The sequence below is a fragment of the Lactuca saligna genome, chromosome 5 (assembly GCF_052625555.1).
Source record: "Lactuca saligna cultivar CGN05327 chromosome 5, ASM5262555v1, whole genome shotgun sequence".
In the NCBI taxonomy this organism is placed as follows: domain Eukaryota; kingdom Viridiplantae; phylum Streptophyta; class Magnoliopsida; order Asterales; family Asteraceae; genus Lactuca; species Lactuca saligna.
The window spans coordinates 143315261-143341300 of record NC_136421.1 but is presented as its reverse complement, the minus strand read 5'-3'; the positions used below and the strand labels follow the sequence as shown (position 1 = coordinate 143341300).

Genomic DNA, 26040 nt, shown 5'->3' with positions numbered 1-26040 from the left:
ATTAAGGAGATATAAATCACTAGTGATAATGAATATAAGTTCTGTTTATGCTTATGTTTCTGTATTGACGATGACATCACAAATGTTTTAAAAATGGATAAAAAATACTTTTCTTCGAAAATGCCTTGATAACGTATTTATCGTGTTTTAGTGGGAATAAATTCCGCAACATTTTTATTAAAAGAGGTACTCTGATTTTTATAAAGCATAAACAAAAATTGGTCTTTTCTTGCCGTGAAAATGGGGATGTCATAGATGCCACCAAAGTGGCATGTATCATGTTGGCCACCATGACAGCAGAGCTCCAAAAGTCCTATGAGGACTACTATCCTTTTGAGATGCACCAGGATTTGATGGACCGCTACCATCAGAGTGCTCGTCAAGAGCGATATGAAATCATCTCCTCTATGATAACAACCCGGATGAAGGATGGTAAACCCATCACATGCCACATGTAGAAAATGAAAAGGTATGTGGACCGTTTGGTGAAATTGAATGTGAACTTCCCGGAGGTGTTGGCAATTGACATCATTTTTCACTCCTTACCTTCGTGTTATGATCAATTCTGAATGACATACCACATGAACAAGGAGGAAGTTACACTTAGCATTCAAGGAATCTTGAAGACCGCAGAAACTGGTCTTAAGAGTAAATCGGTTGTTACCACTCCTACGCTTACCATGACCCCAGTCTTGGCAATCAGGCAAGGAAAAGGGAAGAAGAGGAAGAGCCCTTCGAAGGGTACCAAGGGAAAGTCCCTTGATGGCCCCTCTTCAAGTGGAACCAAGAAAGGTTTCGTCGCTCCTTCTGCCAACCCTAAAGACGCTGAATGCTTCTATTTCCATGAAAAGTCGCACTGGAAGCGAAACTTACCAAAGTACCAACAATATGTGAAGGATGGGAAAGTGAAACCCAACCATGCATGTATATACAGTATATTGTCTAATAATTCACCTCATTCTAATTCTTGGGTCCTTGATACAGGTTATGGTATTCACATATGTTCTGAATTGCAGGGACTAAGAAGAAGTGAGAATGTAGAGCATGGGAAGATAAACTTGATCATGGGGAATTGGAAAGATTCACTTGTCACCAAGATTATAGTTTACTCTTTGTAGCCAAGTAGTGGATTAGTTTTAAATTTGAATAAGTGTTGTTACTCGTCTGAAAGGGTGAGAAATATTATTTCCTTTCATGGTTTGTACAAACAAGGTTTTACCTTTTCATTTGATAATGAAAGTGGTAGTATTAATGCTTTTTTTAATAATGTTCTTTATTTTAAAGCATTACCTTGTGATGGTGTATATGAAACTGTGTCGGTTGTAGATAACCTAGGAAATAATGTATTGTATATCCATTCTTCCACTAGCTTGGATAAATCATCATTATGGCATTGTCATCTTGGACATGTAAGCAAGAAACACATAGGCCAACTCCAAAAGGATGGAGTCTTGGAGTCATTTGACCTAAATTCAGATGATAGTTGTGAATCTTGTTTGCTTGGGAAAATGACAAAGTCACCCTTCATTGGTTCTTGTGCTAGGGGTGAGGGTTTGTTGGATCTCATACATACTGATGTGTGTGGACCCTTTAGAACTGCCACAAGGGATGCTAACCGCTTTTATGTGACTTTTACTGATGATTTTAGTAGATATGGATATGTCTACTTAATCAAGCATAAGTTAGAGATCTTTTAGAGATTCAAAGAGTTTAAACAGGAAATGGAGAATCAATTGGGCAGGAACATTAATATGTTTCGATCCGATCAAGGTGGTGAGTATCTTAGTACAGAGTTCCTTGACTATCTTAAGTAATGTGGGATTATATCACAATTGACACCTCCCAGGACACCACAGATTAATGGTGTGGCTGAGAGGCGCAATCGAACCTTGTTTGATATGGTTCGTTCCATGATGAGTCGAGCTTCGCTACCAATCTCATTTTCAGGGTATGCCTTAGAGACTGTCGCCCATATCCTTAATCCAGTCCCTACAAAGAAGGTTGCCGAAACACCTCATGAGATGTGGACCGAAAAAGTTCCCAATCTGGACCACGTCAAGATTTGGGGTTGCAAGGCTTTTGTGAGGCGCGAGTCTCACAATAAGCTCGAACCTCAAAGTGAGAGGTGTATTTTCATTGGCTACCCACAAAGATCCTTTGGTTACCTCTTCTACAGACCCAGTGATAATGTGGTCTTTGTAGCAAGGAGAGGAGTCTTACGTAAGAGAGTATTCATGAGCCAAGGATACAGTGGGAGGAAAATTGACCTTGAAGAAATTCAAGAGTTAAGTGATGAAGCAACCTCAAACCCTAGCAATCAACATGAGGAGGAAACTCCTGTTGATCCGACAGAAGAGTCTGTACCTCTGAGGCGTTCCACGAGATTTAGGAATGCACCTGAGCATTACTATGGTTTCCATATTACTGTGGAAGGTGATACACTTATCAGTGATAGCACACTGGTAAGTCTGGATGAACCTAACAGCTACACGGAAGCCATGGCAGGCCCTGAGACTGCTAAATGGAAAGAGGCTATGGACAGTGAGATACAACACATGTATGACAATCAAGTTTGGAACTTGGTTGACAATGTACAGGTCGTAAAACAGTCGGGTGCAAATGGATCTTCAAGAAGAAGACCAACATGGATGGTAATGTACACACTTATAAGGCGTGATTGGTTGCAAAGGGCTTTTCTTAAACTCCGGGAGTTGATTATGATGAGACCTTTTCACCAGTAGCGAAGATTAAGTCTATTAGGGTTATGTTAGCCATTGCTGCATTTCATGATTATGAAATATGACAAATGGATGTCAAAACCGCTTTCCTTAATGGGAAGTTGGCTGAGGATGTTTACATGAGTCAGCCAGAGGGTTTTGTCAATATAGAGTACCCTAATAGAGTGTGTAAGCTTGAGAAATCCATCTATGGATTAAAGCAAGCACCTCGCAGATGGAATCTTTGTTTCGATGAGAAAGTCAAAGAATTTGGCTTTTCGAGAAGTGAAGATGAATCTTGTGTATATGTCAAGGCTAGTGGGAGTATAGTTAGAATTTTGGTACTGTAGTGGATGACATGCTACTCATAGCAAATAACCTCCCAACTGTGCAGGAAGTGAAGTCCTGGCTTGGGAAGTGTTTCGCTATGAAGGATCTTGGAGAAGCTGCCTATATCCTAGGGATAAGGATTTTAAGAGACAGAAGTAAAAGACTAATTGGACTTAGTCAGAGTACCTACTTGGAGAAGGTGTTGAATAGGTTCAACATGAAAAATTCCAAGAAAAGGAGAATTACCAATCCAGAGTAACGCCAGATTGATTAAGACTCAGAGCCCGAGTACAAAGGCTAAAATAGAATAAATGAGTCGAGTACCGTATGCTTCCACTGTAGGCTCGATCATGTATGTTATGACTTGTACTCGTCCTGATGTGGCTTTTGCATTGAGCATGGTCAGCAGATATCAGGGGAATCCCGACAAGGCTCACTGGACTTCGGTAAAGAAAATTCTCAAGTACCCGTGGAGGACTAAGGACTGGGTCCTTACCCTCGGTGGGAGTGATGACTTGAGAGTATTAGGGTATAATGATGCTAGCTTTCAGACTGATAGGGATAATTTCCGCTCTCAGTCAGGATGGGTCTTTACCTTAAACGGAGGAGTACTTTCTTGGAAAAGTTCCAAGCAGGAGACAGTAGCTGATTCAACTTGCGAATCAGAGTATATAACGGCAAGCGAGGCAGCAAAGGAGGCTATATGGCTAAAGAACTTCATTGGAGACCTTGGATTTGTACCATCTATAAAGGAGCCTATAGAGATTTTCTGTGATAATGAAAGTGTAGTTGCCTTAGCCAAGGAACCAAGGCATCACGGGAGATCTAGACACATCGATGGAAAATACCATTTCATCAGACATCGAATAGAAGAATGACTCCTCGTGGCAAAGAGGGTATCATCATATGAGAACCCAACAGAACCCCTCACGAAGGGACTGGGTAGGGTTAAGCATCTCCAGCATGCGAGGCGCATAGGGCTGAAGGATGATATTAGTTTTAGTAGTTAGATAGCTTTGAAATGTGTAAAGTGTAATTGACATTTGATGATGAATAAAAATTGTGTTTATTTATGAGTAAAGTGTTACTATCTTTTGACAATCGTTTACTATCATTTCATTTTGCATTTTTTGACTTCCAGAATAATTTTTTATGGCATTTTATATTATTCAAACTCTCCACAGTCGGTCATATGTTGGAAGTAGATATGAATTAAGACTGTCATGTAGTTGGTTGTAGATGTCTAAGATGTTGGACATTGCAAAGTGTTGCTACAACACTCATGAGTGCTCATAAGTTCAGAGTATTGGATTCAACCCACGCTCACTGGTATCACTTCATGGAATTTATCTCGAGTGATCCTGAGATGGTAATATAATACTATCTTCAAACCTAGACATATGACTTGTTGCCAATGAGTTGGTTATACATTGATTGTACAAAACACATTGGTAACTCGATGTTATAAAATGTGCCTTTGTGTATGATTCAACAAGTGGTAGAACAAGCATATGAGTCGAAGTTTATCTGTTCCTTCTTGGATTAGAAGCGATATATGGGCCCCTCGATGATTTTGTGTTGACCCGTGTATCAGGCCCGGTCAGAACTAAGTTGATGTGTTCAATTAAGATCTATGTCAAACAAAATCATAAATCTGGAAACAAACTGTTGGACAATAAGTAAGACATTGTTCCATGTATGTGTCCGGCTGATATCTAGAACAGAGGATTATATGATCACTTATCTTAAATGGCGTATCATCATCATTTCAGTTCTGCAAGACCTTGAAAGAGCTATGATTGCTGATCGGTTCCTGAAGTTATTCTGTCAATTACAGTTATTAGACTTATCCAAGTGGGAGACTGTTGGATTAGGTGTCTAAGTTCATAACTATTCGTGGAATGTACTTGACCCGATTAGCATGGTCTATTTGGGTTGCATGACATTGCAACATTTGGATAGACTAAATGAGAGAAAGAACACTTAAGGATTATTAATATATTATAAGTTCAAATATATTAATAATATTATTTAACTAGTATTGATCAAAGAATTAATTTGGAATTAATTAAGTGATAAAAAAGAGACTAATTAAATATATAGGGATGATTGTGTAAATCATCTATTTTTGTATAGTGGCCTTATGATCCATGGTTTGTATGGATTGGGTTAAAACCCATAAGGTGCTCCATGGATAGTCCATGGAGGTTACAAACCCATGGATCATGGAATATGGAAAGCCATGGAAATTAGGGTTTACATGGTGTAACCCTACTTGTGCCACAACTATATAAAGACCCCTAGTATGGCAAAAATTGGCACTTGTACAAGAAAGAAAGAGGGCTAGCCGATTTTGAGGTGTTAGTGAACTTCTCTCAAGGTTATTCCAAGTGTTGTGGTGTTGTGTGAGACATTTGAGGCATCACACTTGAGGTGCTAGGCTCACAAGGTTCTCAAGGAATCCAAACAACAAAAAGGTATGTTCTTCGTCTAACATTTATGTTGAAAAATTCCCCATGCTATGCTAGATAGGTTAAGAACCCTGGAAAACAATTTTGCATATATCTTAGTAAAACATAGATCCAAGGTTTCTAGGGTTGCATGTACACCATAGGAGTGTTAGATGCTCAAAACCCTTCAGCTCCAAGGTTTGCTAAGAACTGTTGAAAGTGGATTGAAAGGGAAAAGTGTCGAATCGACTCATACTCTTGTTACTGCCCTAATCCTGGTTATTGGACATGGGAAAGGGAAAAAGAGGAAAGTTGTTGGGTTTGAGCACTATAACACTCCTATAGTGCACATGCAACCCTAAATGATTTAGATCTATGTTTTCTTTAATTATACATGCATTTTTCAATTTTTCCAAAGCATTCTCCCTATCTAGCATACAATGGATGCTATACAATATAAACTTGGTTTGGATGCTTACCTCTTGAGTAAGGTAGAGTTCTTGACCTTTGAAAGCTTGAGCACCTCAAGTGTGATCCCTTTACTGGTTCATAAATACCAAAATGAAAGAAGAGGCTTAAGAGAATAAGTTGTCTATCTCCAAAAGATGGTGTAGCCGATTTTGGCTCTAGGGGATTCTATTTATAGTGTTGCACATGCTAGGGTTACACTGTGTGAACCCTAACAACTCATGCCTTTCCACATTCTCATGCTCCATGGGTTTAACCTCCATGGACTATCCATGGATTAGTTTAGCCCACCTACATAATCATGGATCATTGGCCCACACTATAAGAATGATTGATTTACATAATCAATCTCCATATATTTAATTAGTCTCTTTTGATCACAAAATTAATTCCAAATTAATTCTTGATCAACTAATTAAATAATATGATTTCATATTAATATATTATACTTGTAATATATTAACAAACCATAAACACCCTTATTCCCCACATCTATCCTATCAAGTTGCACTGGTGAAGGCAACCTAAAAAGTACCATGCTACAATCGGGTCAAGTACATCCCAGTTATAGTTATAGACTTAGACACCAAATCCAATAGTCTCCCACTTGGATAAGTCTAGTAACTATAACTGTCAATGTGCAGGATCTGACTTAGCAATCGTAAGCTTTCAAAAGCCACTGTCAACTCTGACCCAGTTAGTGACACATCCTTTAGATAAGGGATTATATAATCCTCTATTCTCAAGATATCAGCTGGACAAATACATGGAACAATGTCATACTTATTGTCCAACAGTTTGTTTCCCGATTTCCAATTCGTCTGACATAGAACATAACTGAACACATCAATTTAGTTTTGATCGGGCCCGACACATAAGTCAAAATAGAATCATCGAGGGGCCCAATATATCGATTTTAATCCTCTTAGGATAAAAAGGAATAGATAAACTTCGACATTATATGCTTGTACTAACTACTCATTAAATCATGCACAACGATACATTTTATAACATCAAGTTACTAATGCGTTTTCGTATCATCAATGCACAACCAACTTGTAGTCATCAAATCAAAGGGAAGTGATTCAAGTGAGCACGGGTTGATCCAATACTCAAATCTTATTTCAGAAGTACTCATGAATGGTGTAGCAAACCTATTGTTATGCCTAAATCCTTAGATAAATCTACAAGCCAACTCATGACAGTTTCTTTCATACCTACTTCTAAAGTATGATCAACTGTGGATAGTTTGAATAAATCTTATTATTATGGAAGTCAAAACATGCAAAGTGAAACAATAGTAAACGATTGACACAAGACACTAACTTTACTTATAAATAAAACTCCTTTTATTCATCATAAAATGTCAATTACAATTTAGCTATTACAAGTTTCGGTTTAGCTAATCACTAAAACTAATATCGTCATTTATCCCAATGCCCCTCGCATGCTGCAAGTGCTTAACCCAAGTCAGTTCCTTTGTAAGAGGATCTGCTGGGTTGTCCTCTGACAATATCCTCTAAACCACGAGGTGCCCTTCCTCTACTTGATGTCTTATGAAGTGGTACTTTCTGTCGATATTCCTGGATCTTCCATGATCTCTTGGTTGCTTGGTTAAGGCAACCTCCCCTTCATTATCGCAGAAAATTTCCACAGGCTCCTTTATGGAAGAAATAACTCCAAGGTCTCTGATGAAGTTTTTCAACCATATTGCCTCATTCGCTGCTTCGCTTACTGATATGTACTTTGATTTACATTTTGAATAAACTACAATCTCCCGCTTGGAACTTTTCCATGTCATTGCTCCTCCATTCAGGATAAACACCCAGCCCGACTGAGAGCGGAAATTATCTTTGTCGGTTTAAAATCTGGCCTCACTATACCCTGTCACTCTCAAGTGATCACTCCCACTAATGGTAAGGACCCAATCCTTAGTCCTCTGCAGGTACTTGATAATGTTCTTAACCGCAGTCCAATGAGCTTTACTAGGGTTCCCTTGATATCTGTTGATCATGCTCAAAGCAAAGGTCACATCAGGATGAGTACAAGTCATAGCATACAGGATCGAACCAACTACGGAAGCATATGGTATATGACTCATTTATGCTACCTCGGCCTCTGTACTCGGACTTTGAGTCTTACTCAGTTTGGTATTGCTTAGGATTGGTAGGTTACCTTTCTTGGAGTTCTCCATGTGGAAGCGTTTCAACACCTTGTCCAAGTAGGTACTTTGACTAAGTCCTATTAGTTTTCTACTTTTGTTTCTCAATATCCTTATCCGTAGGATATAGGCAGTTTCTCTGAGGTCTTTCATAGCAAAACACTTCCCAAGCCAGTACTTAACCTCCTGCAAGGTTGGGATGTCATTTCGTATGTGTAATATGTCATCTACATACAATAATTGAAAGCTCACTATACTTCTACTAGCTTTGACATATACACAGGACTCATCCTCGCTTCTCGAAAATCCAAACTCTTTGACTTTCTCATCAAAACAAAGATTCCATCTACGAGATGCTTGTTTCAATTCATAAATGGATTTCTCAAGCTTACACACTCTATTAGGGTACTTTGCATTGACAAAACTCTCTGGATGACTCATGTAAACATCTTCAGCCAACTTTCCATTAAGGAAAACAGTTTTGACATCCATTTGCCATATTTCATAGTCATGAAATGCAATAGTGGACAACATAACCCTTATAGATTTTATCTTCGCTACTGGTGAGAAGGTCTCATCATAATTGTCACACCCCCAAACCAGAACGGCGGAAACGTTCGAGGGTGGAGGACGTCATATTCAGTATCATAACAGTTCATAGAAAGGAAAGTACACACCACCATATATATTAAGTTTTTCAAAATGTTTACATAATTGTATTCGTTACATGATCAAAAGATAAATACATAAACATCTTTCAAAAGAAGTAATTAACGTCAGCACGTTAATCCCCAAAAGTTGATCTCCAAACCTGCTTAGCGGTTCCCTGAGAATACAAGTTATTTCAAAGAAAAAGTGTCAACAATTAAGTTGGTGAGTTCATAAGTAGTGTTTTGAGAAAATGTACGCCATTCGAAAGTTTGTGTATGTTTTCCAGAAAACGCAGTATTTCAAATGGAAAGAGTTATGATTCGTTGTGTTGACAATGAATGTATTAGATCCAGAAAATCCCATATTTTCCCTAATGGTTGAGATACGAATTGTTGTGTTTTCCAAGAAAAACCCTTATTTTCTTATAAAAGTATGAAATGCATATGAATGTTCGTGTTATAAATTGTAAGTAATTGCACCAGGAAAATTCCTTATTTTCCTATTAGTTGTTTGGTTTGTATCCAGGAGAAACCCTTATTTTTCTAACATAACTAGCAGTCTCTAAGACCGAAAATCGCAAGCAACCGACATGCTTAAAAGTTGTAGCATAGTTTTAATAGCTACTCGTTCATAAAAGCATAATACCGTATTAATTGTATATCCGGTGAGTTTTATAACCATACTAAACATAATATGCCTGTAGCGACGTTCTTCAGGCATCGTAGCGTTATGACAAACTGTCACCCCAAAAGACGGACTGTAGCTAACAGTCAGGGCGCGGGATCATGACTTCCTGTATAGATCTATACACATTTGACACGTTCTCCGAACAGGAGACTCTGGTTATAGACAGAACTTGCAGCATTACTTTCTAATAAAGAAAAGTAACGTTTAAAGATATACACGTCTCATTGATTCTCAACTAAGCCTGTATTAAAGTGATAGTTTTGTATGCAACGTTTATCCTTTTTCACAATGTTTGACAAAGCAAAATCATAAGTTTTTAGAATGTATAAAACGACTTAACAATGAAAGATACTTCATTATATACTTTGTATAAGTCTAATGCACACAAAGTATTACAAGAGTTTTCCATAGTAGTAATAAATCACAAGTGATTCATTTGATAAAAACGAGTAAAGTGAAATTTTTGATGTAGAAGACAAGTTAAAACCTATATATGTATATGGTTATATATATATGTATGTATAAGTTTTAAAAGATGATTTGGTATGTTTCGTAATTGTTGTTCATATTCTTACGTTTTTATTAGAAACTTTGCATGAAATAATCCTTAAGTTTGATACTAAAGACCTTTTTGTACTTATCACTTTTGTAAAAATGGTGATTAAACATATTTAAATGATTGTGTTTTAACTTCCTTAATGTATAAACATTGCTCAAAAATGTTAGAAGGTGTTAATAAATCTATAAACCACTTTTGACAGTTTTACTCTTTACTGTCCCTGTTTTTAGAAAGCTCATAGAAAAATCCTCGTAAGTCAAAAACTGAATCCGTCACCTCTGAGAGTTTATAAAATGAGTCTACTTTGTTCCTAATTTTTATTATGATTTTTAGTGGTCTCAAACTAGTGTGAAAATGAACATCTTCACAGACTGGTCCGAAATCATTTCTGAAATGACAAACAGTTTTATAAAAATCGCCATAAATTGTAGAAAAATTGTATGAACGCGTGCGAGTAGTCATTAGAAAGGTATAAACTTGAACTATTTTCATATTGTACAGTTTTGAAAGATATTAAGTTTAAGATGGTCAAAACAGTCCGTGAACAGGACTCAACTTTTCTGTAGAAAGCTGTCATTTAAATTTAAGTTATGTTTAGTGTTCTAACTTGTATTCCCCCCCTTAAAACTTGAAGAAAACATGAAAATGTAGGGGTATGAACTCACCTTATGTGAATACTTGAAGAATGGAAGGTTGAAGATGAACTTTTGGTTGTTGGTTTGATGCTCCAAAACAGCCACTCTTTTGGCTATGTTGCTGTCACGAAAATTTCACAGTAAAAGAGCAAGAAAAAGGGTAGTTTACTCACTGTTTTGAATCAATAATTTTGAGTATCAAAACAAGTAACTTCCAGGGGTATTTGGTGGTAAAAATATCAAGCAAAAGGAAGGTGTGGATGGGTGAAATGGTGGCTGAAACACAAAAGGGACAGCAGCCCTTTAGTTCATGGTTTTGATGGCTTTGGAAGGAAGTTCTTGTGCTTGAAAATGAGATGAAGGTTGAGAGAAATTCCCTGGAGTATTTGCTGGTCAAATGAGGGTAAAATGAAGATGAAATTTCGTGATTATGAAGGAGAAAAGAGTGGAAGAGGATAAGGGGACAAAACCTAGACTAGCTTGTGATGAGATGTGAGTTTAAGTGATGTGATCTTGTCTAGCCACTTGCTTGGGTGGTTGTTTAGAGATAGAGTTAGTTAACTAACTAACTACTAGTTATTTAGTTAGTTAGGAGTTCTAGTTAAGGAGAGGGAAGGTCTTAATCTCGAAAATTAGAAGAGGGATTAATAAGCATTCTTAGTAAAATGTCTTAAGTGATTAAGCACTTATTAGTTAAGTTGGCACTTATCTCCACCAATTCTCTTATCTTAATTGATTTAGACATCATAAAACTTACATGAAATCTCTTTAATTCATGACTCATAACTAGTCATTCACTAGATATAATACATATATACAAATACATACATGTATACTTAGTATAAAATAACAATGTAGTTTTTGTGTATTTGAACTTTAATGTTTATGTTTTATTCTTTTTATTCAAAAAAACTTAAATACATTTTAATTATACCTTATAATAATTCATTTTATATTTTAATTTATTTAAATATAAAATTTATTGAGCAATGTATAATTTCGTGACATTTAACCGGTTAACCATATCGTTAAACACGTTTTGTCACTTTGGTTCGTATATTTGTCAAATTTAGATCATTCACATCTATTAAGCAAACATTTTACATAGAACCTAACTTACTTATCAACTAGAGACATGTTGATACAAAAATTAAGTTTGTTGCGTTTAAATGATGTTATATGCTAATTTCACAAACCGGTGATGGTTCGTAGTCATACATCATAACGAAATTATCGTTAGTTACTTGTTTTATATTTCACAAGAACTTATCTAAATAAAAGAGGTTAAATTCTTTCAACCATTCTTGATAAAATACTCATATTGTTTAATAATCAAAACATAGCATCGTACGATTGTTCCTATTTTTACCAATTGTTACAATAATCAACTCCTGGAGTTTGAGTAAAGCCCTTCGCAACCAGTCGTGCTTTATATGTGTGTTCTATCCATCCATGTCGGTCTTCTTCTTGAAGATCCATTTGCACCCAACTGTCTTTCGACCTGGTACATTGTCAACCAAGTTCCAAACTTGATTGCCATACATGGACTGAATCTCGTTGTCTATAGCCTCTTTCCATTTAGTAGACGCGGGGCCTACCATGGCTTCCTTGTAGTTATTAGGTTCATCCAGATCTACCAATGTGTTATCACTGATAAATGTATCACCTTCTGCAGTAATATGGAAACCATAAAACTCAGGTGAAACTATAACTCTACTGGAACGCCTCGGAGGTACAGACTTGTCAATTGGTTCAACCGGAGTTTCATCCTTGGGTTGAGTGCTAGTGTTTGAGGTTCCTTCACTGCTTGACTCTTGAAGCTCTTCAAGGTCAATTTGCTTCCCACTGTCCCCTTAGCATATGACTTATCTCTCACCAAAGACCTATGCTATCAATAGCGCGCTATAGCGTTTTGCGGTGTTACTGAACCGCTATTTTGAAATAGCGTTTACAAATAGCGGTAGCGCTATTAGCAGCGCTATTTATCGCGAAACTCTTCAGCGCTATAGCGACGCTACACCCGCTTTTACAATTTCGTACATATTGGGCTACTTTGACAAAGAAAAAAAATGATTGTGTGTTATTTCAATATTAAATCTTTATTTTTTAAACTAGTCCACTACACTTTTTGTTTTAATAAGTCCAGATAATAAATATAATTAATTACAAACTACAAATCAACAAATGACAACTTTCCTTTCTCGTATGTTTCAGTACTTAGAAACCACGAACGACTTGAGTTGTAATGATATTTTGACACTTTTTAGTTTCCATATAACTATATTAGAATATTATATATAGATTATGTTATGTTTTTATATGATTTTTTATGATATTAATTCTATATAGTATTAATAGTCTAATATAAAAATTTTGTATAAATATATAATATAAATTATACATAATATTAAAAAACCGCTATACCACTGCTAGACCACCGCGATAACCGCGATTTCAAATAGCGGCATGTGACTGCTATTGAAATTTGGACCGCGATAACTGCTTAGCCAAAGACTCCTCTCCTCGCGATGAAGGCAACATTGTCACTTGGTCTATAGAAGAGATACCGAAAGGACTTCTGCGGGTAGCCGATGAAAATACATCGCTCACTCTAAGGTTCGAGCTTGTCGTGAGTATCGCATCTCACGAAAGTCTCACAACCCCAAACCTTGATGTGGTCTAATGTGGGAACCTTCCCAGTTCACATCTTGTGAGGTGTTTTGGAAACCTTTTTTTGTAGGGACTAGATTAAGGATATGGGTGGTAGTCTCTAAGGCATACCCCCAGAATGAGATAGGTAACGAAGTTCAACTCATTTCCTCCTTAATGTGATCCACTTCCACGTGTTGTTCAACTATTTTCTCCCCACAGTCGCAAAATATTGTGTGTAAGTCACTGAAATTGATCCTGTCTCGAAAATTTATCGAAATCGGATCTGGTGAGGGTGGTCGGGTAGACATCTCGTGAAAACGATTGTTGTCTCATTGTCGGTAAATGTTTGGCCAAAAAAATGTATAAAGTTTTAGGGTTGATTTATTAAACCATCATTTTTATAGACATTGGGTCCATAGTAACCCTTAGGGCCCAAGCAAATGATTCAACTTGACTCGGTGACGTGTATGACGAGTTGACTCAGAGTTAACTCATTAGATGACTTGGCTTCGAAACCTCTTGAAACAAGTCAATTGACCATTTTAGCCGGTAAAACTATACTTGGTACCCCTTAAATGCAAAAAAAATAAAATAAAATAAAAAATGACTTCATAGGGCTAAATGATGTTACATTAAACCAAAACAATATAAATACATTGCTAGTTTTTATATTTAACCGAGATAATCTATTTGCGTGTAACTGAAGATATAAAAATATAATAAAGTTTTTATGTGATTATATGTAGATTTAAACTTTTGTAAACCTTCAATTTTAATGAAGGAATAATTCCAACTTTCCCAGGTGTTGGTAGGTCGAAATGAACATATAGGGACAGGGTAGTTTGCAAGACATGCTATCTAACCCTTCTACTTCAAGTGCTTTCTTTAAAAACCCTTCTTTCCTTTCTTCATTTTCATTCAAACCCTCTGTTTGATAGAAAAGCATGACTTTTAGATACACAGATGTTTTCTCTCTTCTAGTTGCCATTTTAGCAACTACACATTTCCTATCATCAAACCTAGAATTTGTCAAGTTCTACATTGAGGAATTTAAGGTTATCTCGAATTTGCCAGTGTCAATCATCGCAAACCAATATAACACTCGGTTAGATGGTCATCACCACCACCATCATGAAAAAAAAGCCAAAGTAGTCGACATATGTGATGATTTCCCTCGTGATTCAGTACCTCAAGATACCAACACCACAACGACATTTTGTGTTGATCGTAATGGATGCTGTAATTTTACAACTATACAGTCTGCCATTGATGCGACTATAACTGCTAACCCTAAGAGAACTCTAATATGGATCAATAACGGCATTTACTTGTAAGTCGCTATAATCTATTTGTTCAGTAGTCTTCTCCTCCTCTCTGGTTTTTTTTTTCTGCAACAAATATCAATATGAAATATGTAAAGATGCAAACTAGCTAGCTACTAACCTTGATGACGATATATATTAATATATTCACTTAATTAATATGTCGAATTTAAGTGAAAAGGTAATAATCCCAAAGACAAAACCAAATATAACATTTCAAGGGCAAGGATATACTTCAACCGCTATTGTTTGGAATGACACTGCAAATTCGTCGCATGGCACGTTCTACAGTGCCTCCGTGCAAGTGTTTGCTGCAAATTTCGTAGCTAAGAACATTAGCTTCATGGTAAGCATGCATGGCTAGCTGTAACAATCATAGATCTTTAAATCAACATAACGAAATTAGATTTTCGATAAAAAAAAAAAGTTTACTTTATGAAATGTTATAATCAATGTGCTAGAATGTGGCTCCGATACCTAAGCCGGGAGATGTTGGAGCACAAGCTGTGGCGATTAGAGTAAATGGAGATCAAGCTTCTTTTTGGGGGTGTGGATTTTTTGGAGCTCAGGATACTCTTCATGATGATAGAGGTCGACATTACTTCAAAGAATGTTATATTCAAGGTTCAATTGACTTCATTTTCGGCAATGCAAAATCACTCTATGAGGTATAAATTCAAAAAAAAAATTAATAAAATAAAATTTATATAGACTCTTATGAGATGTTAACATATAGTCATTATTTAATTCTAATATTTTCGAAAATAGAAAAGACATTGTTTATTGTTATAAGAAAGGTGCCTAAAAACGAACTAGACGTTAATGCATGATCATTTATTTCTTATATAAAAAATGCTTATGCAATTTTGTATTTTATTTTTACTTCAATCTATAATGAATATATTTTAGGGAATTGTTGATACTTTTTATGAATATAATTGTATATTTTGGCAATATATTTTAACATGTATATATAGATACATTTAAAATATTTTATATATCCTTTTCATTAAAGAATGAATTTTAAAGTTATAATAATAAATTATTTAACAAATATTAATATCTTTAATATTGTAACAATGGCGGATCCACACTATCCAAGTGGAGTGTATGTCATTTGACTATGATATGTATCAAAATTTCATATGTAATATATTTATGATGTATTCGGAACTCAATAGATATAAACATTACTCTAACCAAAATTTAAATTAACTTATATAGATAATGGTAAATAATTGCATAACATAAAAAATAGTTTGTATAAATGATTAATTATGTACAAACATGAATGTATTTTAGTCATCATCAAAAATTTTACCACATTAAGTGTTTAAAGTATTAAACTTTTTTCACCCATTATTTCAAATTTATCAATGTCTTATATAATAGTAATAATATTGACATATATAAGTATCTCATGAACTACTAAATCAATCATGTACTCCTTTGTAGTTCATTTTTCTGCCTTCCACACACATCACATCAGAATATAATTAACCACATGTAATTGTATATGATCAAATTTGTGTAATAATTGTGAAATGATGTATAGGATTGTCAATTGATCTCCATGGCACCACCAGTAGCAGTGGGACAAAAGAATATAAATGGAGCAGTTACAGCGCATGGAAGAGCTTCCGCAGACGAGGACAGTGGATTTGCGTTTGTGAGATGCAACCTCGGTGGTACAGGAAGGATATGGTTAGGTCGAGCTTGGAGACCCTTCTCTAAAGTTATCTTTGCTTACACATTTATGTCGGACATAGTTGCCCCTGAAGGGTGGAATGACTTTAATGACCCCTCTAGAGACCAGTAAGCATGCACTACTTTTATTTTATACTATGAGTTATAACCTTAAATTTTACTTTAACTAATTATATATAGTTAAATAAAATCATTGAACGAGATGAAATGATTAACTCAAAAGAACTTTTTATACATAAATGATTATAAATTAATGATCTTTTACAAAAAGATATGTTTCATTAAACTTTTTATAGCTAGGATTCAATATTGTAAAAAAAAAAATGATTAAATTGTATGAAAAATGGAATAATAACATGACAATAATGTATTTGTGAGTTTTTTAATGAATAAATGTTTTTGATCGTAGGAGTATATTCTATGGAGAGTATATGTGCATGGGTGGAGGAGCAAATACTTCAACGAGAGTTCCATATGCACAAAAGCTAAATGACATTCAAGCCTCACTCTTTCTTAATTCCTCTTTTATTAATGGTGACCAATGGTTGCAGTTACAATTGTGAGGATATTCCTCTATATAATTAATTTATTGATAAAATAAATTCTTTTTTCTTTTTGTGCTCCATCAAAAAAATGTATCATTTTACGTATGTATATTTGTTTGGACACATTTTTAAAACATGCTTTATATTTTCACCCTTGTTTACATTAAATTAGCAACTTTGATTGGTGTACATATATAAGGATTTTTTTTTTCATATTTTGTCTTTGTTAGGATGCATTTTTTTACATTTGACTTGTATTTTGATTAAATTATGTGTGTCAAGTCAAATATTGTTTTTGTTTACGAAGACAACAATTTCTATCGGATTCCTTTAGAAAACAAAAAATAAGGAACACTATCAAATAGAGCGACAACCAACCATCCTCGAATATTCATTGGGCAACTGGAACGAAGTTAGTTAGTTAACTTTTTGGTTTAATGTACCAAAGTTAAGATATTTTATGGAACAAATAAAATGATAAAAAAAGGGGCGTGTTTGACAAAAATAATTATTAGCTGGAAGTGGATAGTAGGTAATGGATAGTTGGAAGCAGATAGTTGGTAGCTGGAAGCTATAACTTTTATTTGTTATATGAATTTTTAGTAAAAATAGCTAAAAACTTTTAAAATATGTAAAATTATATAAAAAGATATTTGTTTAAAAAAATAAATATATAAATATATTTTTAAAGGTAATTAAATTGATTTTAAAAGCTCAATAGCATTTGTTAAACGTTACATGAAGTAACTTTAAGATATGGAGCGATTTGTTAAACTTAAACGCTTGTATTGTCAAACAAAGTTTTTTGTTTTAGCTTGAATATTTTGTCAAAAGTTAAAAACTAGAAGCTCTCATACGTTTTTTTGTTTAAACTTGAACGTTTTGTTAAAAGTTAAAATAGAATCTCTCAAACGTTCTGTTCCAAACACGCTTAATTACGTAAATAAGATGTCTCGATTATAAAAATACATACTTGGGTTGTATAAAATATGACTTTGATGTCCCTGTCCTTATCAACAAATCAAAAGTTATGTTGCTATTTAGTGACTTTAACCATGTGGTAAAATATAATGTTCTATATTTGAAAAGCAATAAAGAGAATGAACATTTTTGTAACATTTGGAAATTTGGATTATTTTGTGACTTTAACCATTTAGTAAAATATTATGTTGTGTATTTGAAAAGTAATAAAGAGAATGAAAATTTGTCAAATATTAACACTCTGTAACATTTAGAAAATTTAGATATTAATTAAGGAAAATGAATGGAATAAATTGAAAATGTGTAATATTATAATGGTAAAATGATTCAAAACGATATCACAATCATTTCACATTCCTAGTACTCATGGTGGCGATAGTTGTGATTATTCCAAGTGATTAGTTGAGTGTATGTAGTTATGTAGTTGCAAAAGTCATTAGATGAAATTAAGGGAATTTTGGTCATTTGTATGTGTAGCATGAGGTTTTTAAAGAATTAGACTCAAAAAATAGTTTATATATATGTCATAGTACATTTTGTGACAATATATAATGTTGGTTAAGGTGAATTTAGTTATGGAATTGAGTATTTGACAAAAAAAATGGCATGAGAATCATTTTTACTACTTACTTTATAGATTATTAGATTAAGTTCTTTGTTCTTTAAGCACTTACTCAAAAGTAACTTGATAAGGTTGTAAGACTCTTTTGGGCCTTTAACTGGATATAAAACTTGAGAAAAGTGGTGTTTGTGATGAAGATATCTTGTTGTAAAGACAATGAAAATGTTGGAAAAAGTTGAGAACTGATATCAAAAAAGAAATTTGTTGAACCACAAATTACTTGTCGCGTTGAACAATTTGACGTAAGGCGAAGTGGCACATTGCTATTTCAATAAGGCAAACGTACAATGTTGATATGCGATGCGAACACATGATAAAGGGTGAAGTGCAAAAGTTTATTTTCGATGACACATCATCATTTAAAGTGGATGCACTACACCGACATCTTTTATGTGACGCGTTCACGTCGAACACATAGCCTGATAAAGAAGGTTTAAGGTAGTCATTTGATTCATTCTTACTACATTCCTCAGCAGAGAGCAAAGAGGGATGATTTTTCAGATAGAACCCTAAATGAAAGCTCCCATCATGAGGATTTAAATGAAAGCAAGTAATCAAAACTTTACTAAGTTATCAAGGAGTTGAAGGTACTTTGGTCACGAAACACTAACTAAAGGGAAAACACTATGGTTAGTGTAACACCCGTTTTCTAAGATTGACTGATCTGGGGTGTTAAGGAGTCAAAAGTTTGATGATTGGATGTAAATGATAGTGTTCGGTGCGAAAGGAGGTACCCCGGATGCGATTTGGATGCAAATAAGAGTATTTGATGCGAAATGAAGTACCCTATATGCTATTGGATGTGAATGAGAGTGTTGGATGCAAAAATAAGAGTATTAGATGCGAAAGGAGGTACCCCGGATGCGATTGCATGCGAATGAGAGTGTTGGATGCTAAAGGAAGTACCCCTCATGCTATTGGATGCGAATAAGAGTGTTTGGGATGTGAGTATTTAATGATCTACATTGGAAGTACCTGGAGTATCCAGTGCGTAAAGCAGCAACATTCAAAACACTAATTTTTAGGGTTTAGACCCTATTTAAAGGACCTTAAGTCCTTGAGGTCTTCCTTATCTTCAGCCTCCACATCCCAAAGTAGTCATTTCAAAACCCTAGCCATGTTTGTGAGAGTTTAAGTCCTTAGTGTGGTTCTTGTGTGTTCTTAAGGAGAAAGAGGAGCATGTGAGGAGCTTCAAGCTTTGAGGATCTGGAACTTTCATCTCTCTAGCATTCTCCATAAAGTATAAATTTTTGAACTTCATGGATACTTCATTGGATCTTGCTAGTTCTTAAGTTTTTGTGCCTTTTGGTCCCATAATCTTGGTATATATGAGTTTGTCTTACTCTAGACCAAATGAGTTATCCTTTCAAATGTTTTTGAGTGTTTGTAGTCATAAAAATCTGATCTTGATCCCTTTCTCCCATCCATGCAAGAGTTATGAAGCTTGGGTTTTGGGTAGTAAGTTAGGGTTTGGATTTTGAGCACTTCTGTAATGCCCGTGTTTATGGGTTAAGCATTAAAGATGATGTAATAGTCTAGGTTAACTTTTGTAACTCGTTTTAAAGTAATAAAGATGAATTATGTGAGTATTATGTGACTTATGTGCTTATCTACTTAATTATTTTGATTTAATGAATTAAGGATAAAAATAAACATCAAAATTAAATATTAGATAATCTCGATATCTAAGAATGAAGTTGTACCGGTCGAAACAAGGATTCCGGAGATATAAAGAATACTGAAATACGAGTCCTAACAAAGAAGTTATGACCTATTGAAATTTCGCAACAGAACCGGCACAACGTTGTGTGACGTAAAAAGTGAATTTACGATAAAGTGTTTTTTAACATTAGTGATCTGAACGAAAGTCGTAGTATTCATTAAACCAAGAGTGTGCATAAAAAGAACGTCCAAATCTGACTTCGTATGAGAAAGTTATGAATTTTCTAAGATTTGGCATAACAGTATGCAACCTGAAACTCGAATTTTAGATCGAGTGATTTTTAGCCGAAACAACCTAAATGAGAATCGAAGATCTTGTTGATATTAGTTTAACAATATAAAGACAGACGAAAACAAACATCGGATGAAGAAGTTATGAATTTTTAACGGGTTTTTCCTATCTCGACCTGTTAAAAATATAACTTTAAAAATAAATTCAAAATTAGCCGACGGAGGCTAACGAAAGTTATAGAGCATAATCTCACCTGCGCGTGGATATAAAGAACGTCAAAAACGGAGTTCGTATGCGAAAGTTACAAAATTTTGATGTTTGGAAATTGGGAGCACGCCCAGCGCACCAAAGGAGTACGCCCAGTGTACTCGTGTGAGTGTTTACGATTCGAGATTGGTTACGTAGCCCTACTCTTTCACATGATGGACACGTGTCATAGCCTTGACGCGTCCAGGTTGATCCCTTAGTACGTCCAGCGTACTGGTTGAAGAAGGAGTACGCCCAACATACTCTTAAATTACGTGCAGTTTAACTCGATTATTCAGCCCCTATAAATAGTGACCGATACCATTCGAATTTATCTTTACAATTTCATTCTCTCTACCCTATACTTTCTTCAATATTGTAACAATTACCCCCAACACTATTATATCACCCTAGCATCGTAAGCAAGCCCCGTAGAGCCCGAAGATCCCGAGAAAAATAGTTTTCGAGCCGAAACATTGCCCATGTGAAGCCCGGTTTTTTAGAGAACTTCCTGGTATCATCAGAAAATATTATTTTAAGAGACAAAGTGATGCCCAATTTTCGTTACTCCAAGTAAGTGTGTAGTCACTTTCATCTTACACATAGATATGAAGTATTTTCTATAAAATACATGTTGTGTATATTTATTGTTTGTCTAATTGAGATGAGTGTTGAATGAATGTTTTATACTGGTTTTAAAATGATTTAAACTGTATATGTATTTTTATCTACAAATATTTTGGGTATAACATGGGTAAATGAAATAGTTGATGTGTGTTAAAATGATGAGAAGACTCGATATTGTTGTTGTTTCAGTCATCTAACGGAGTATAGATGACGATCACAAACTTTTATAGACAGTCCAGTGAAACGCTAGCAGGCTCGCAACCTGTAGGTGTTTGTGAACTTAGTGTTTAATGGTATACTCCACACCCGCCCTCACATGGTTTCCTTATTTGATATAAATTGTTGAGGAATCCCCTAAAGCAATGTTGTAACCCCGATTAAAATCCTTGGACTATGTCCCTTGTGATAGGTGTTTACGGACGTAAAGTAAGGATAACGGGAATGGGTAATCAGGGTTATTGTTGGTTGATAAAATTAATAAATTTATTTTGGATTGATAAATTTATTGCTGGGTGGTGAAATTAATAACTTTATTTTTGGTAGATGAAAATTAATAAATTTATTATTTGTGGGTTGAAAACCCTATATGCTCACCAGACGCCCAAGCCTGACCCACTCAGTTTGTTGTATTACAGGTAGTGGACCCCGAGCGTAGTTTGGAGGTTGAAGATGGATTTTTGAATTATAAGCCAGTAGTTGTAAATATATGTTGTAAGGCTTATAATTAACTCTTTATGCTTTTGGTCTGTATCGGAACATGACATCCCGAAGTTTTTGTTATATAATGAAAATATATTTATTTAAGAAATGTTTTGATAAATTTTTATTATATTTTGTTTTGGGAAAAAAATTCCGCAACATCTTTTGGAAAAATTGCTTTGATTTTATTTTAAAAGCATAAACTAAATCGGTTTTTTCTGGCCGAGAAAATTGGGGTGTCACAATTGGTATCAAAGCATTAGTTTAAGCGAACTAGGAATTTGTAGGATTTCTAGACTTAAACTTAGAATGCTAAGTGATGATTGTGAGATGAGTGTCTATCATATTTTAGACACGAGCACTAATATATTTTAGGAAAGATGCCTAAAATGCTTTTATATGTTAAATGCTATATGTTTGCCATATATGTCATTATTTGTTCGGATCTATGGTTTGTTGTCGACCGGATCTGGAAACCTTAAAGATTCTAAGCGTACGACTACGATATTAGAACTAGCATATAATTTTTCGGAGTAATGATGATCTAAATTTGCCTAATTTGGTGTATAGATCATAATAGCAAAAACCCGGAGTGAAGCTAGAAATGAAAACAAAAATCAAGAACCTAAACCCCAAGAAAGGGAGCAGATACCTGTTGTAGCAGTTGCACCTAAGCCAATCATAGTGGCTGGGGTACAAGAAATGATGTAGATGATGTTGGATCACCAAATGGAGGAAACAAGGCGTTTACTTCAACGGAACCAAGAGTAACTTTTGGTGTCTGTTGAACAACCCAAGTTGAATGAAGGGCAGTCAGAAGAAGGAAATTATAGTGGGGATATTGGTCAAGCCAACCCATCGATAGTTAGATGAAACCATCGGTATGAAGGAAATGATGGACTTAGATTAAAATACAAGGATCTATGGCATCCAACCACTGTGCCTATCTGGAAGTCCGAGACCGGTGAAAGTCATGAATTGGATCTCTGAAATGGAGGCAATGTTTGAAAGTTGCGAGTCTAGTAACAGGCCGAAAAGCGCTCTCGCAATTCCTCTATTAAAGTCTGGAGTATTGAGCCGGTGGAAAGTACTAGCTTATTTGATGCCCAAGGGAGAAGCTAGCAAGATGTCTTGGAAATATTTTCTAGTACAGCTGAAGATGCAATACTGCTATGAGTAGGATCTTTTGGAAATGAATAATGAGTTCCAAAATTTGAAGAGGTGAAAAATGAGCATCACTGAATACACTATAAGTTTTACGGAGAAAATGAATATTGGTCCATACCTAGTTCCAACTGAACTCTCCAAGGTTAATAAGTTTGCCCTCGGATTACCAGCGAACTTTGGTCTAATGGTCAAGTAAGCAACCACTCTGAAATCCGTCATCTGGGCTGCTAATAATGTGGAGACCCAGATACGAGAAAAGGGTCTGGAGAGAGTGGAGGTTGGTGAGAAAAGGAAATTTGATGGGTCGTCAAATTCCAGCAAGAAGAGCAAGTTCTCAAAATCTGGTATAAAGAAGTCTAGAGGAGGTGAAGCCAAAATGGTGCGAAAAATGAAAGAAAAAGCACTTTGGGAAATATGATGAGGAGGTCACTTGTTTTAAGTGTGGGAAGCCAGGGCACTACGCCAGTAACTGCACAACCAATAAAAGGGTGTGCTATGGATGCCACGAAGAAGGGCACGTTTTGCAGGATTTCCCAAAGAAGACAGAGGCAGTGAAGCCTAATCTTCCACCAAAGCCAAAAGCGAGAACTTTCCAAATGACTTTGGAAGCTGTAAAGGATGCAACGGATGTCACATCATGTACCTTTCTAGTAAATGGATTGCCTGCCAATTTATTGTTTGATTTTGGAGTGAATTACTCATTTATATCACATAAATTTGGTGAAAGACTAGCATTGCCTATAGAAAAGCTAGATGATGCCCTAATTGTAGAAGTTGATAGTGGAAAATTCATACCTGTTAGTGATTATATTAAGAACATTGTCATCAATTTAAACGGAAACGAATTCCAAGAGAAGTTGTTACTTATCGAGTTAAATGGTTTCAACATCGTTCTGGGGATGGATTGGCTTAGCGCCCATGATGCACATGATGCCGAAATATTATGCAAGAAAAATATAGTAAGGGTAAATCCGCCAGGAAAAGAGACATTTATGGTGTATGGAGATAAGCACATAGTGAATTTTGGAATCATTTCCCTGATGAAAGCCATAAAATGTTTGTCTAAAGGATGTACATCATATTTGGAGTTCGTGATCGATGCCAAGAAGGAGAATTAGGAAATGCACAACATACCTGTGGTGTATGAATATCCAAAAGTTTTTCCCAAAAATCTTCCTAGATTGCCCCCTGATAGACAAGTGGAGTTTAGAATAGACTTGTTACCAGGAACAACACCGATAACAAAAGCCCTATATTAATTAGCACTGACATAAATGACAGAGCTTATGACACAACTTCAGGAGTTGTTGGACAACGGTTTTATTAGACCTAGTTCACCACCCTGGGGAGCTCCAGTGTTATTCGTGAAGAAAAAGATGGGAGCATGAGAATGTACATAGATTATAAAGAGCTAAATAAGGCAACAATAAAGAACAAGTACCTGTTGCAAAGGATTGATGACATGTTCGATCAGTTGCAAGGTTCGAGTTATTTCTCGAAGATCGATCTTAGGTCAGGATATCATCAACTAAAGGCGAGAGAGTAGGATATTGAGAAGACTGCGTTCTGAACAAGATATGGACACTATGAGTTTTTGGTAATCGCTTGTGGGACTGTTTTCTATGGAAGTGGTGGATAGAAAGGATTGGCATGTTAAATTATCATCGGTATTAAGTGGACATCTTTTTCTGATGGTCTATTAGATGGCATGTTGTGGTTGACCGGGCTGAGGCGGTCCTGCTCTATGCAGTAGGCCAAGATACCCGGTGCGGGCCAACGGTAAGTCGTATGGGCAGGGATTCAGCAGAATATGACCCATGGTTCTATTTCGGGTAGGAACTTCAGGTTCTTAGGGCGGAATAGTATGTTGGTAGTAATGGAAAGAGAGTTAGTGATGGATAGTTTGAGTGGTTGGCCAGGGGGTCAGGCTGAATCCAGGTTTCTAGATTGCGGGTTTTAGGTCGTGAAGGATTGTGTGCCACATGGGATTGTGGAATCATATTCTTTGGAATGAAAAGATCACCTTTGGGTTTAGTCTCCTTCAAAAGTTGTTGGATGTTATGGTTATGAAGGTTCCCCTAAAGATGTCGGGTTCTAGGGATGGTAAGGAATGATTTCGAGGACATTTAAGTGGGGGGGGGGGGAAGTTTTAACATCCCAATTTTTTTTTCCAGTTATAGTCCATGGGGATGGAAGGGTAAAGCCATGAAGAGCTTAAGGGCTAAATTGCAATTTTGGGACCAGGAGGAGTACGCTGGGCGTACTCATAAAGGATGGAAACCCTAATATCTAGGGTTGTGGGCTATATAAACATCATTATGGCTCATTTTCTCTTCTCCTTCTCAGCCCCCATCCTCTATAAACGTCTCCAAACCCTAGTTCTTGTGTATGAGAGTGAGTTGGTGGGTATTTTGATCTCTTGAAGGTGAAGCCATTGCAACAAATAGTTGAAGAATGAGATTGTCTTGTAGATCTGAAGTTATGTTGTGACATAGAAGCTCCAGAAGGTAAAAAAAGCTTCAAACTTTATGCTTTTAGGTTATAGATCTAGCCTTTCTAACATTATGGAACCATTTGTTATCCCAAAAACCCAATTTGGTGCATGATGCATTTTAGATGAGATAAGTTATCCTTTCTGGACATTGGAGAGGTCTTAAGTGATAAAAATAAGCTCCTAATGGCTTAAGATGTCCCATGCATGTAGTAGAACGGTCTTAATGGATTAAGACCTTGGATTAAGAACTTTTTGGATGCCTAAAGTGATAAAGTTCTAGACTTTATGAGTCCTAGGCACATTTGGTCACTGGATCTGGAGTTTAGGCTTAAGTGCTTAAGCCATTAAGCACTAATTACGGTTTTG

The 26040-nt window shown here is 35.7% G+C and overlaps 1 protein-coding gene across 1 annotated transcript; it reads left to right on the top strand.

Annotated features, from left to right (window-relative positions):
* The first annotated feature begins 14241 nt into the window (after positions 1 to 14241).
* On the top strand, positions 14242 to 16950 carry LOC144997155 (putative pectinesterase 8). The gene is made up of 5 exons (XM_078956986.1): positions 14242 to 14640; positions 14807 to 14978; positions 15094 to 15300; positions 16188 to 16447; positions 16749 to 16950. The coding sequence occupies exons 1-5, from the start codon at positions 14255 to 14257 to the stop codon at positions 16900 to 16902; spliced, it is 1179 nt and encodes a 392-aa protein (XP_078813112.1). The 5' UTR covers positions 14242 to 14254; the 3' UTR covers positions 16903 to 16950.
* Positions 16951 to 26040: the final 9090 nt, after the last annotated feature.

What these genes read in the sequence shown, in the direction of transcription:
- LOC144997155 (XM_078956986.1), top strand. Translation starts at nt 14,255, where the DNA reads ATGACTTTTAGATACACAGATGTTTTCTCTCTTCTAGTTGCCATTTTA. An exon ending in CTAAGAACATTAGCTTCATG is followed by an intron (nt 14,979 to 15,093) that starts GTAAGCATGCAT and finishes TCAATGTGCTAG; the next exon opens with AATGTGGCTCCGATACCTAA. An exon ending in AATGACCCCTCTAGAGACCA is followed by an intron (nt 16,448 to 16,748) that starts GTAAGCATGCAC and finishes TTTTGATCGTAG; the next exon opens with GAGTATATTCTATGGAGAGT.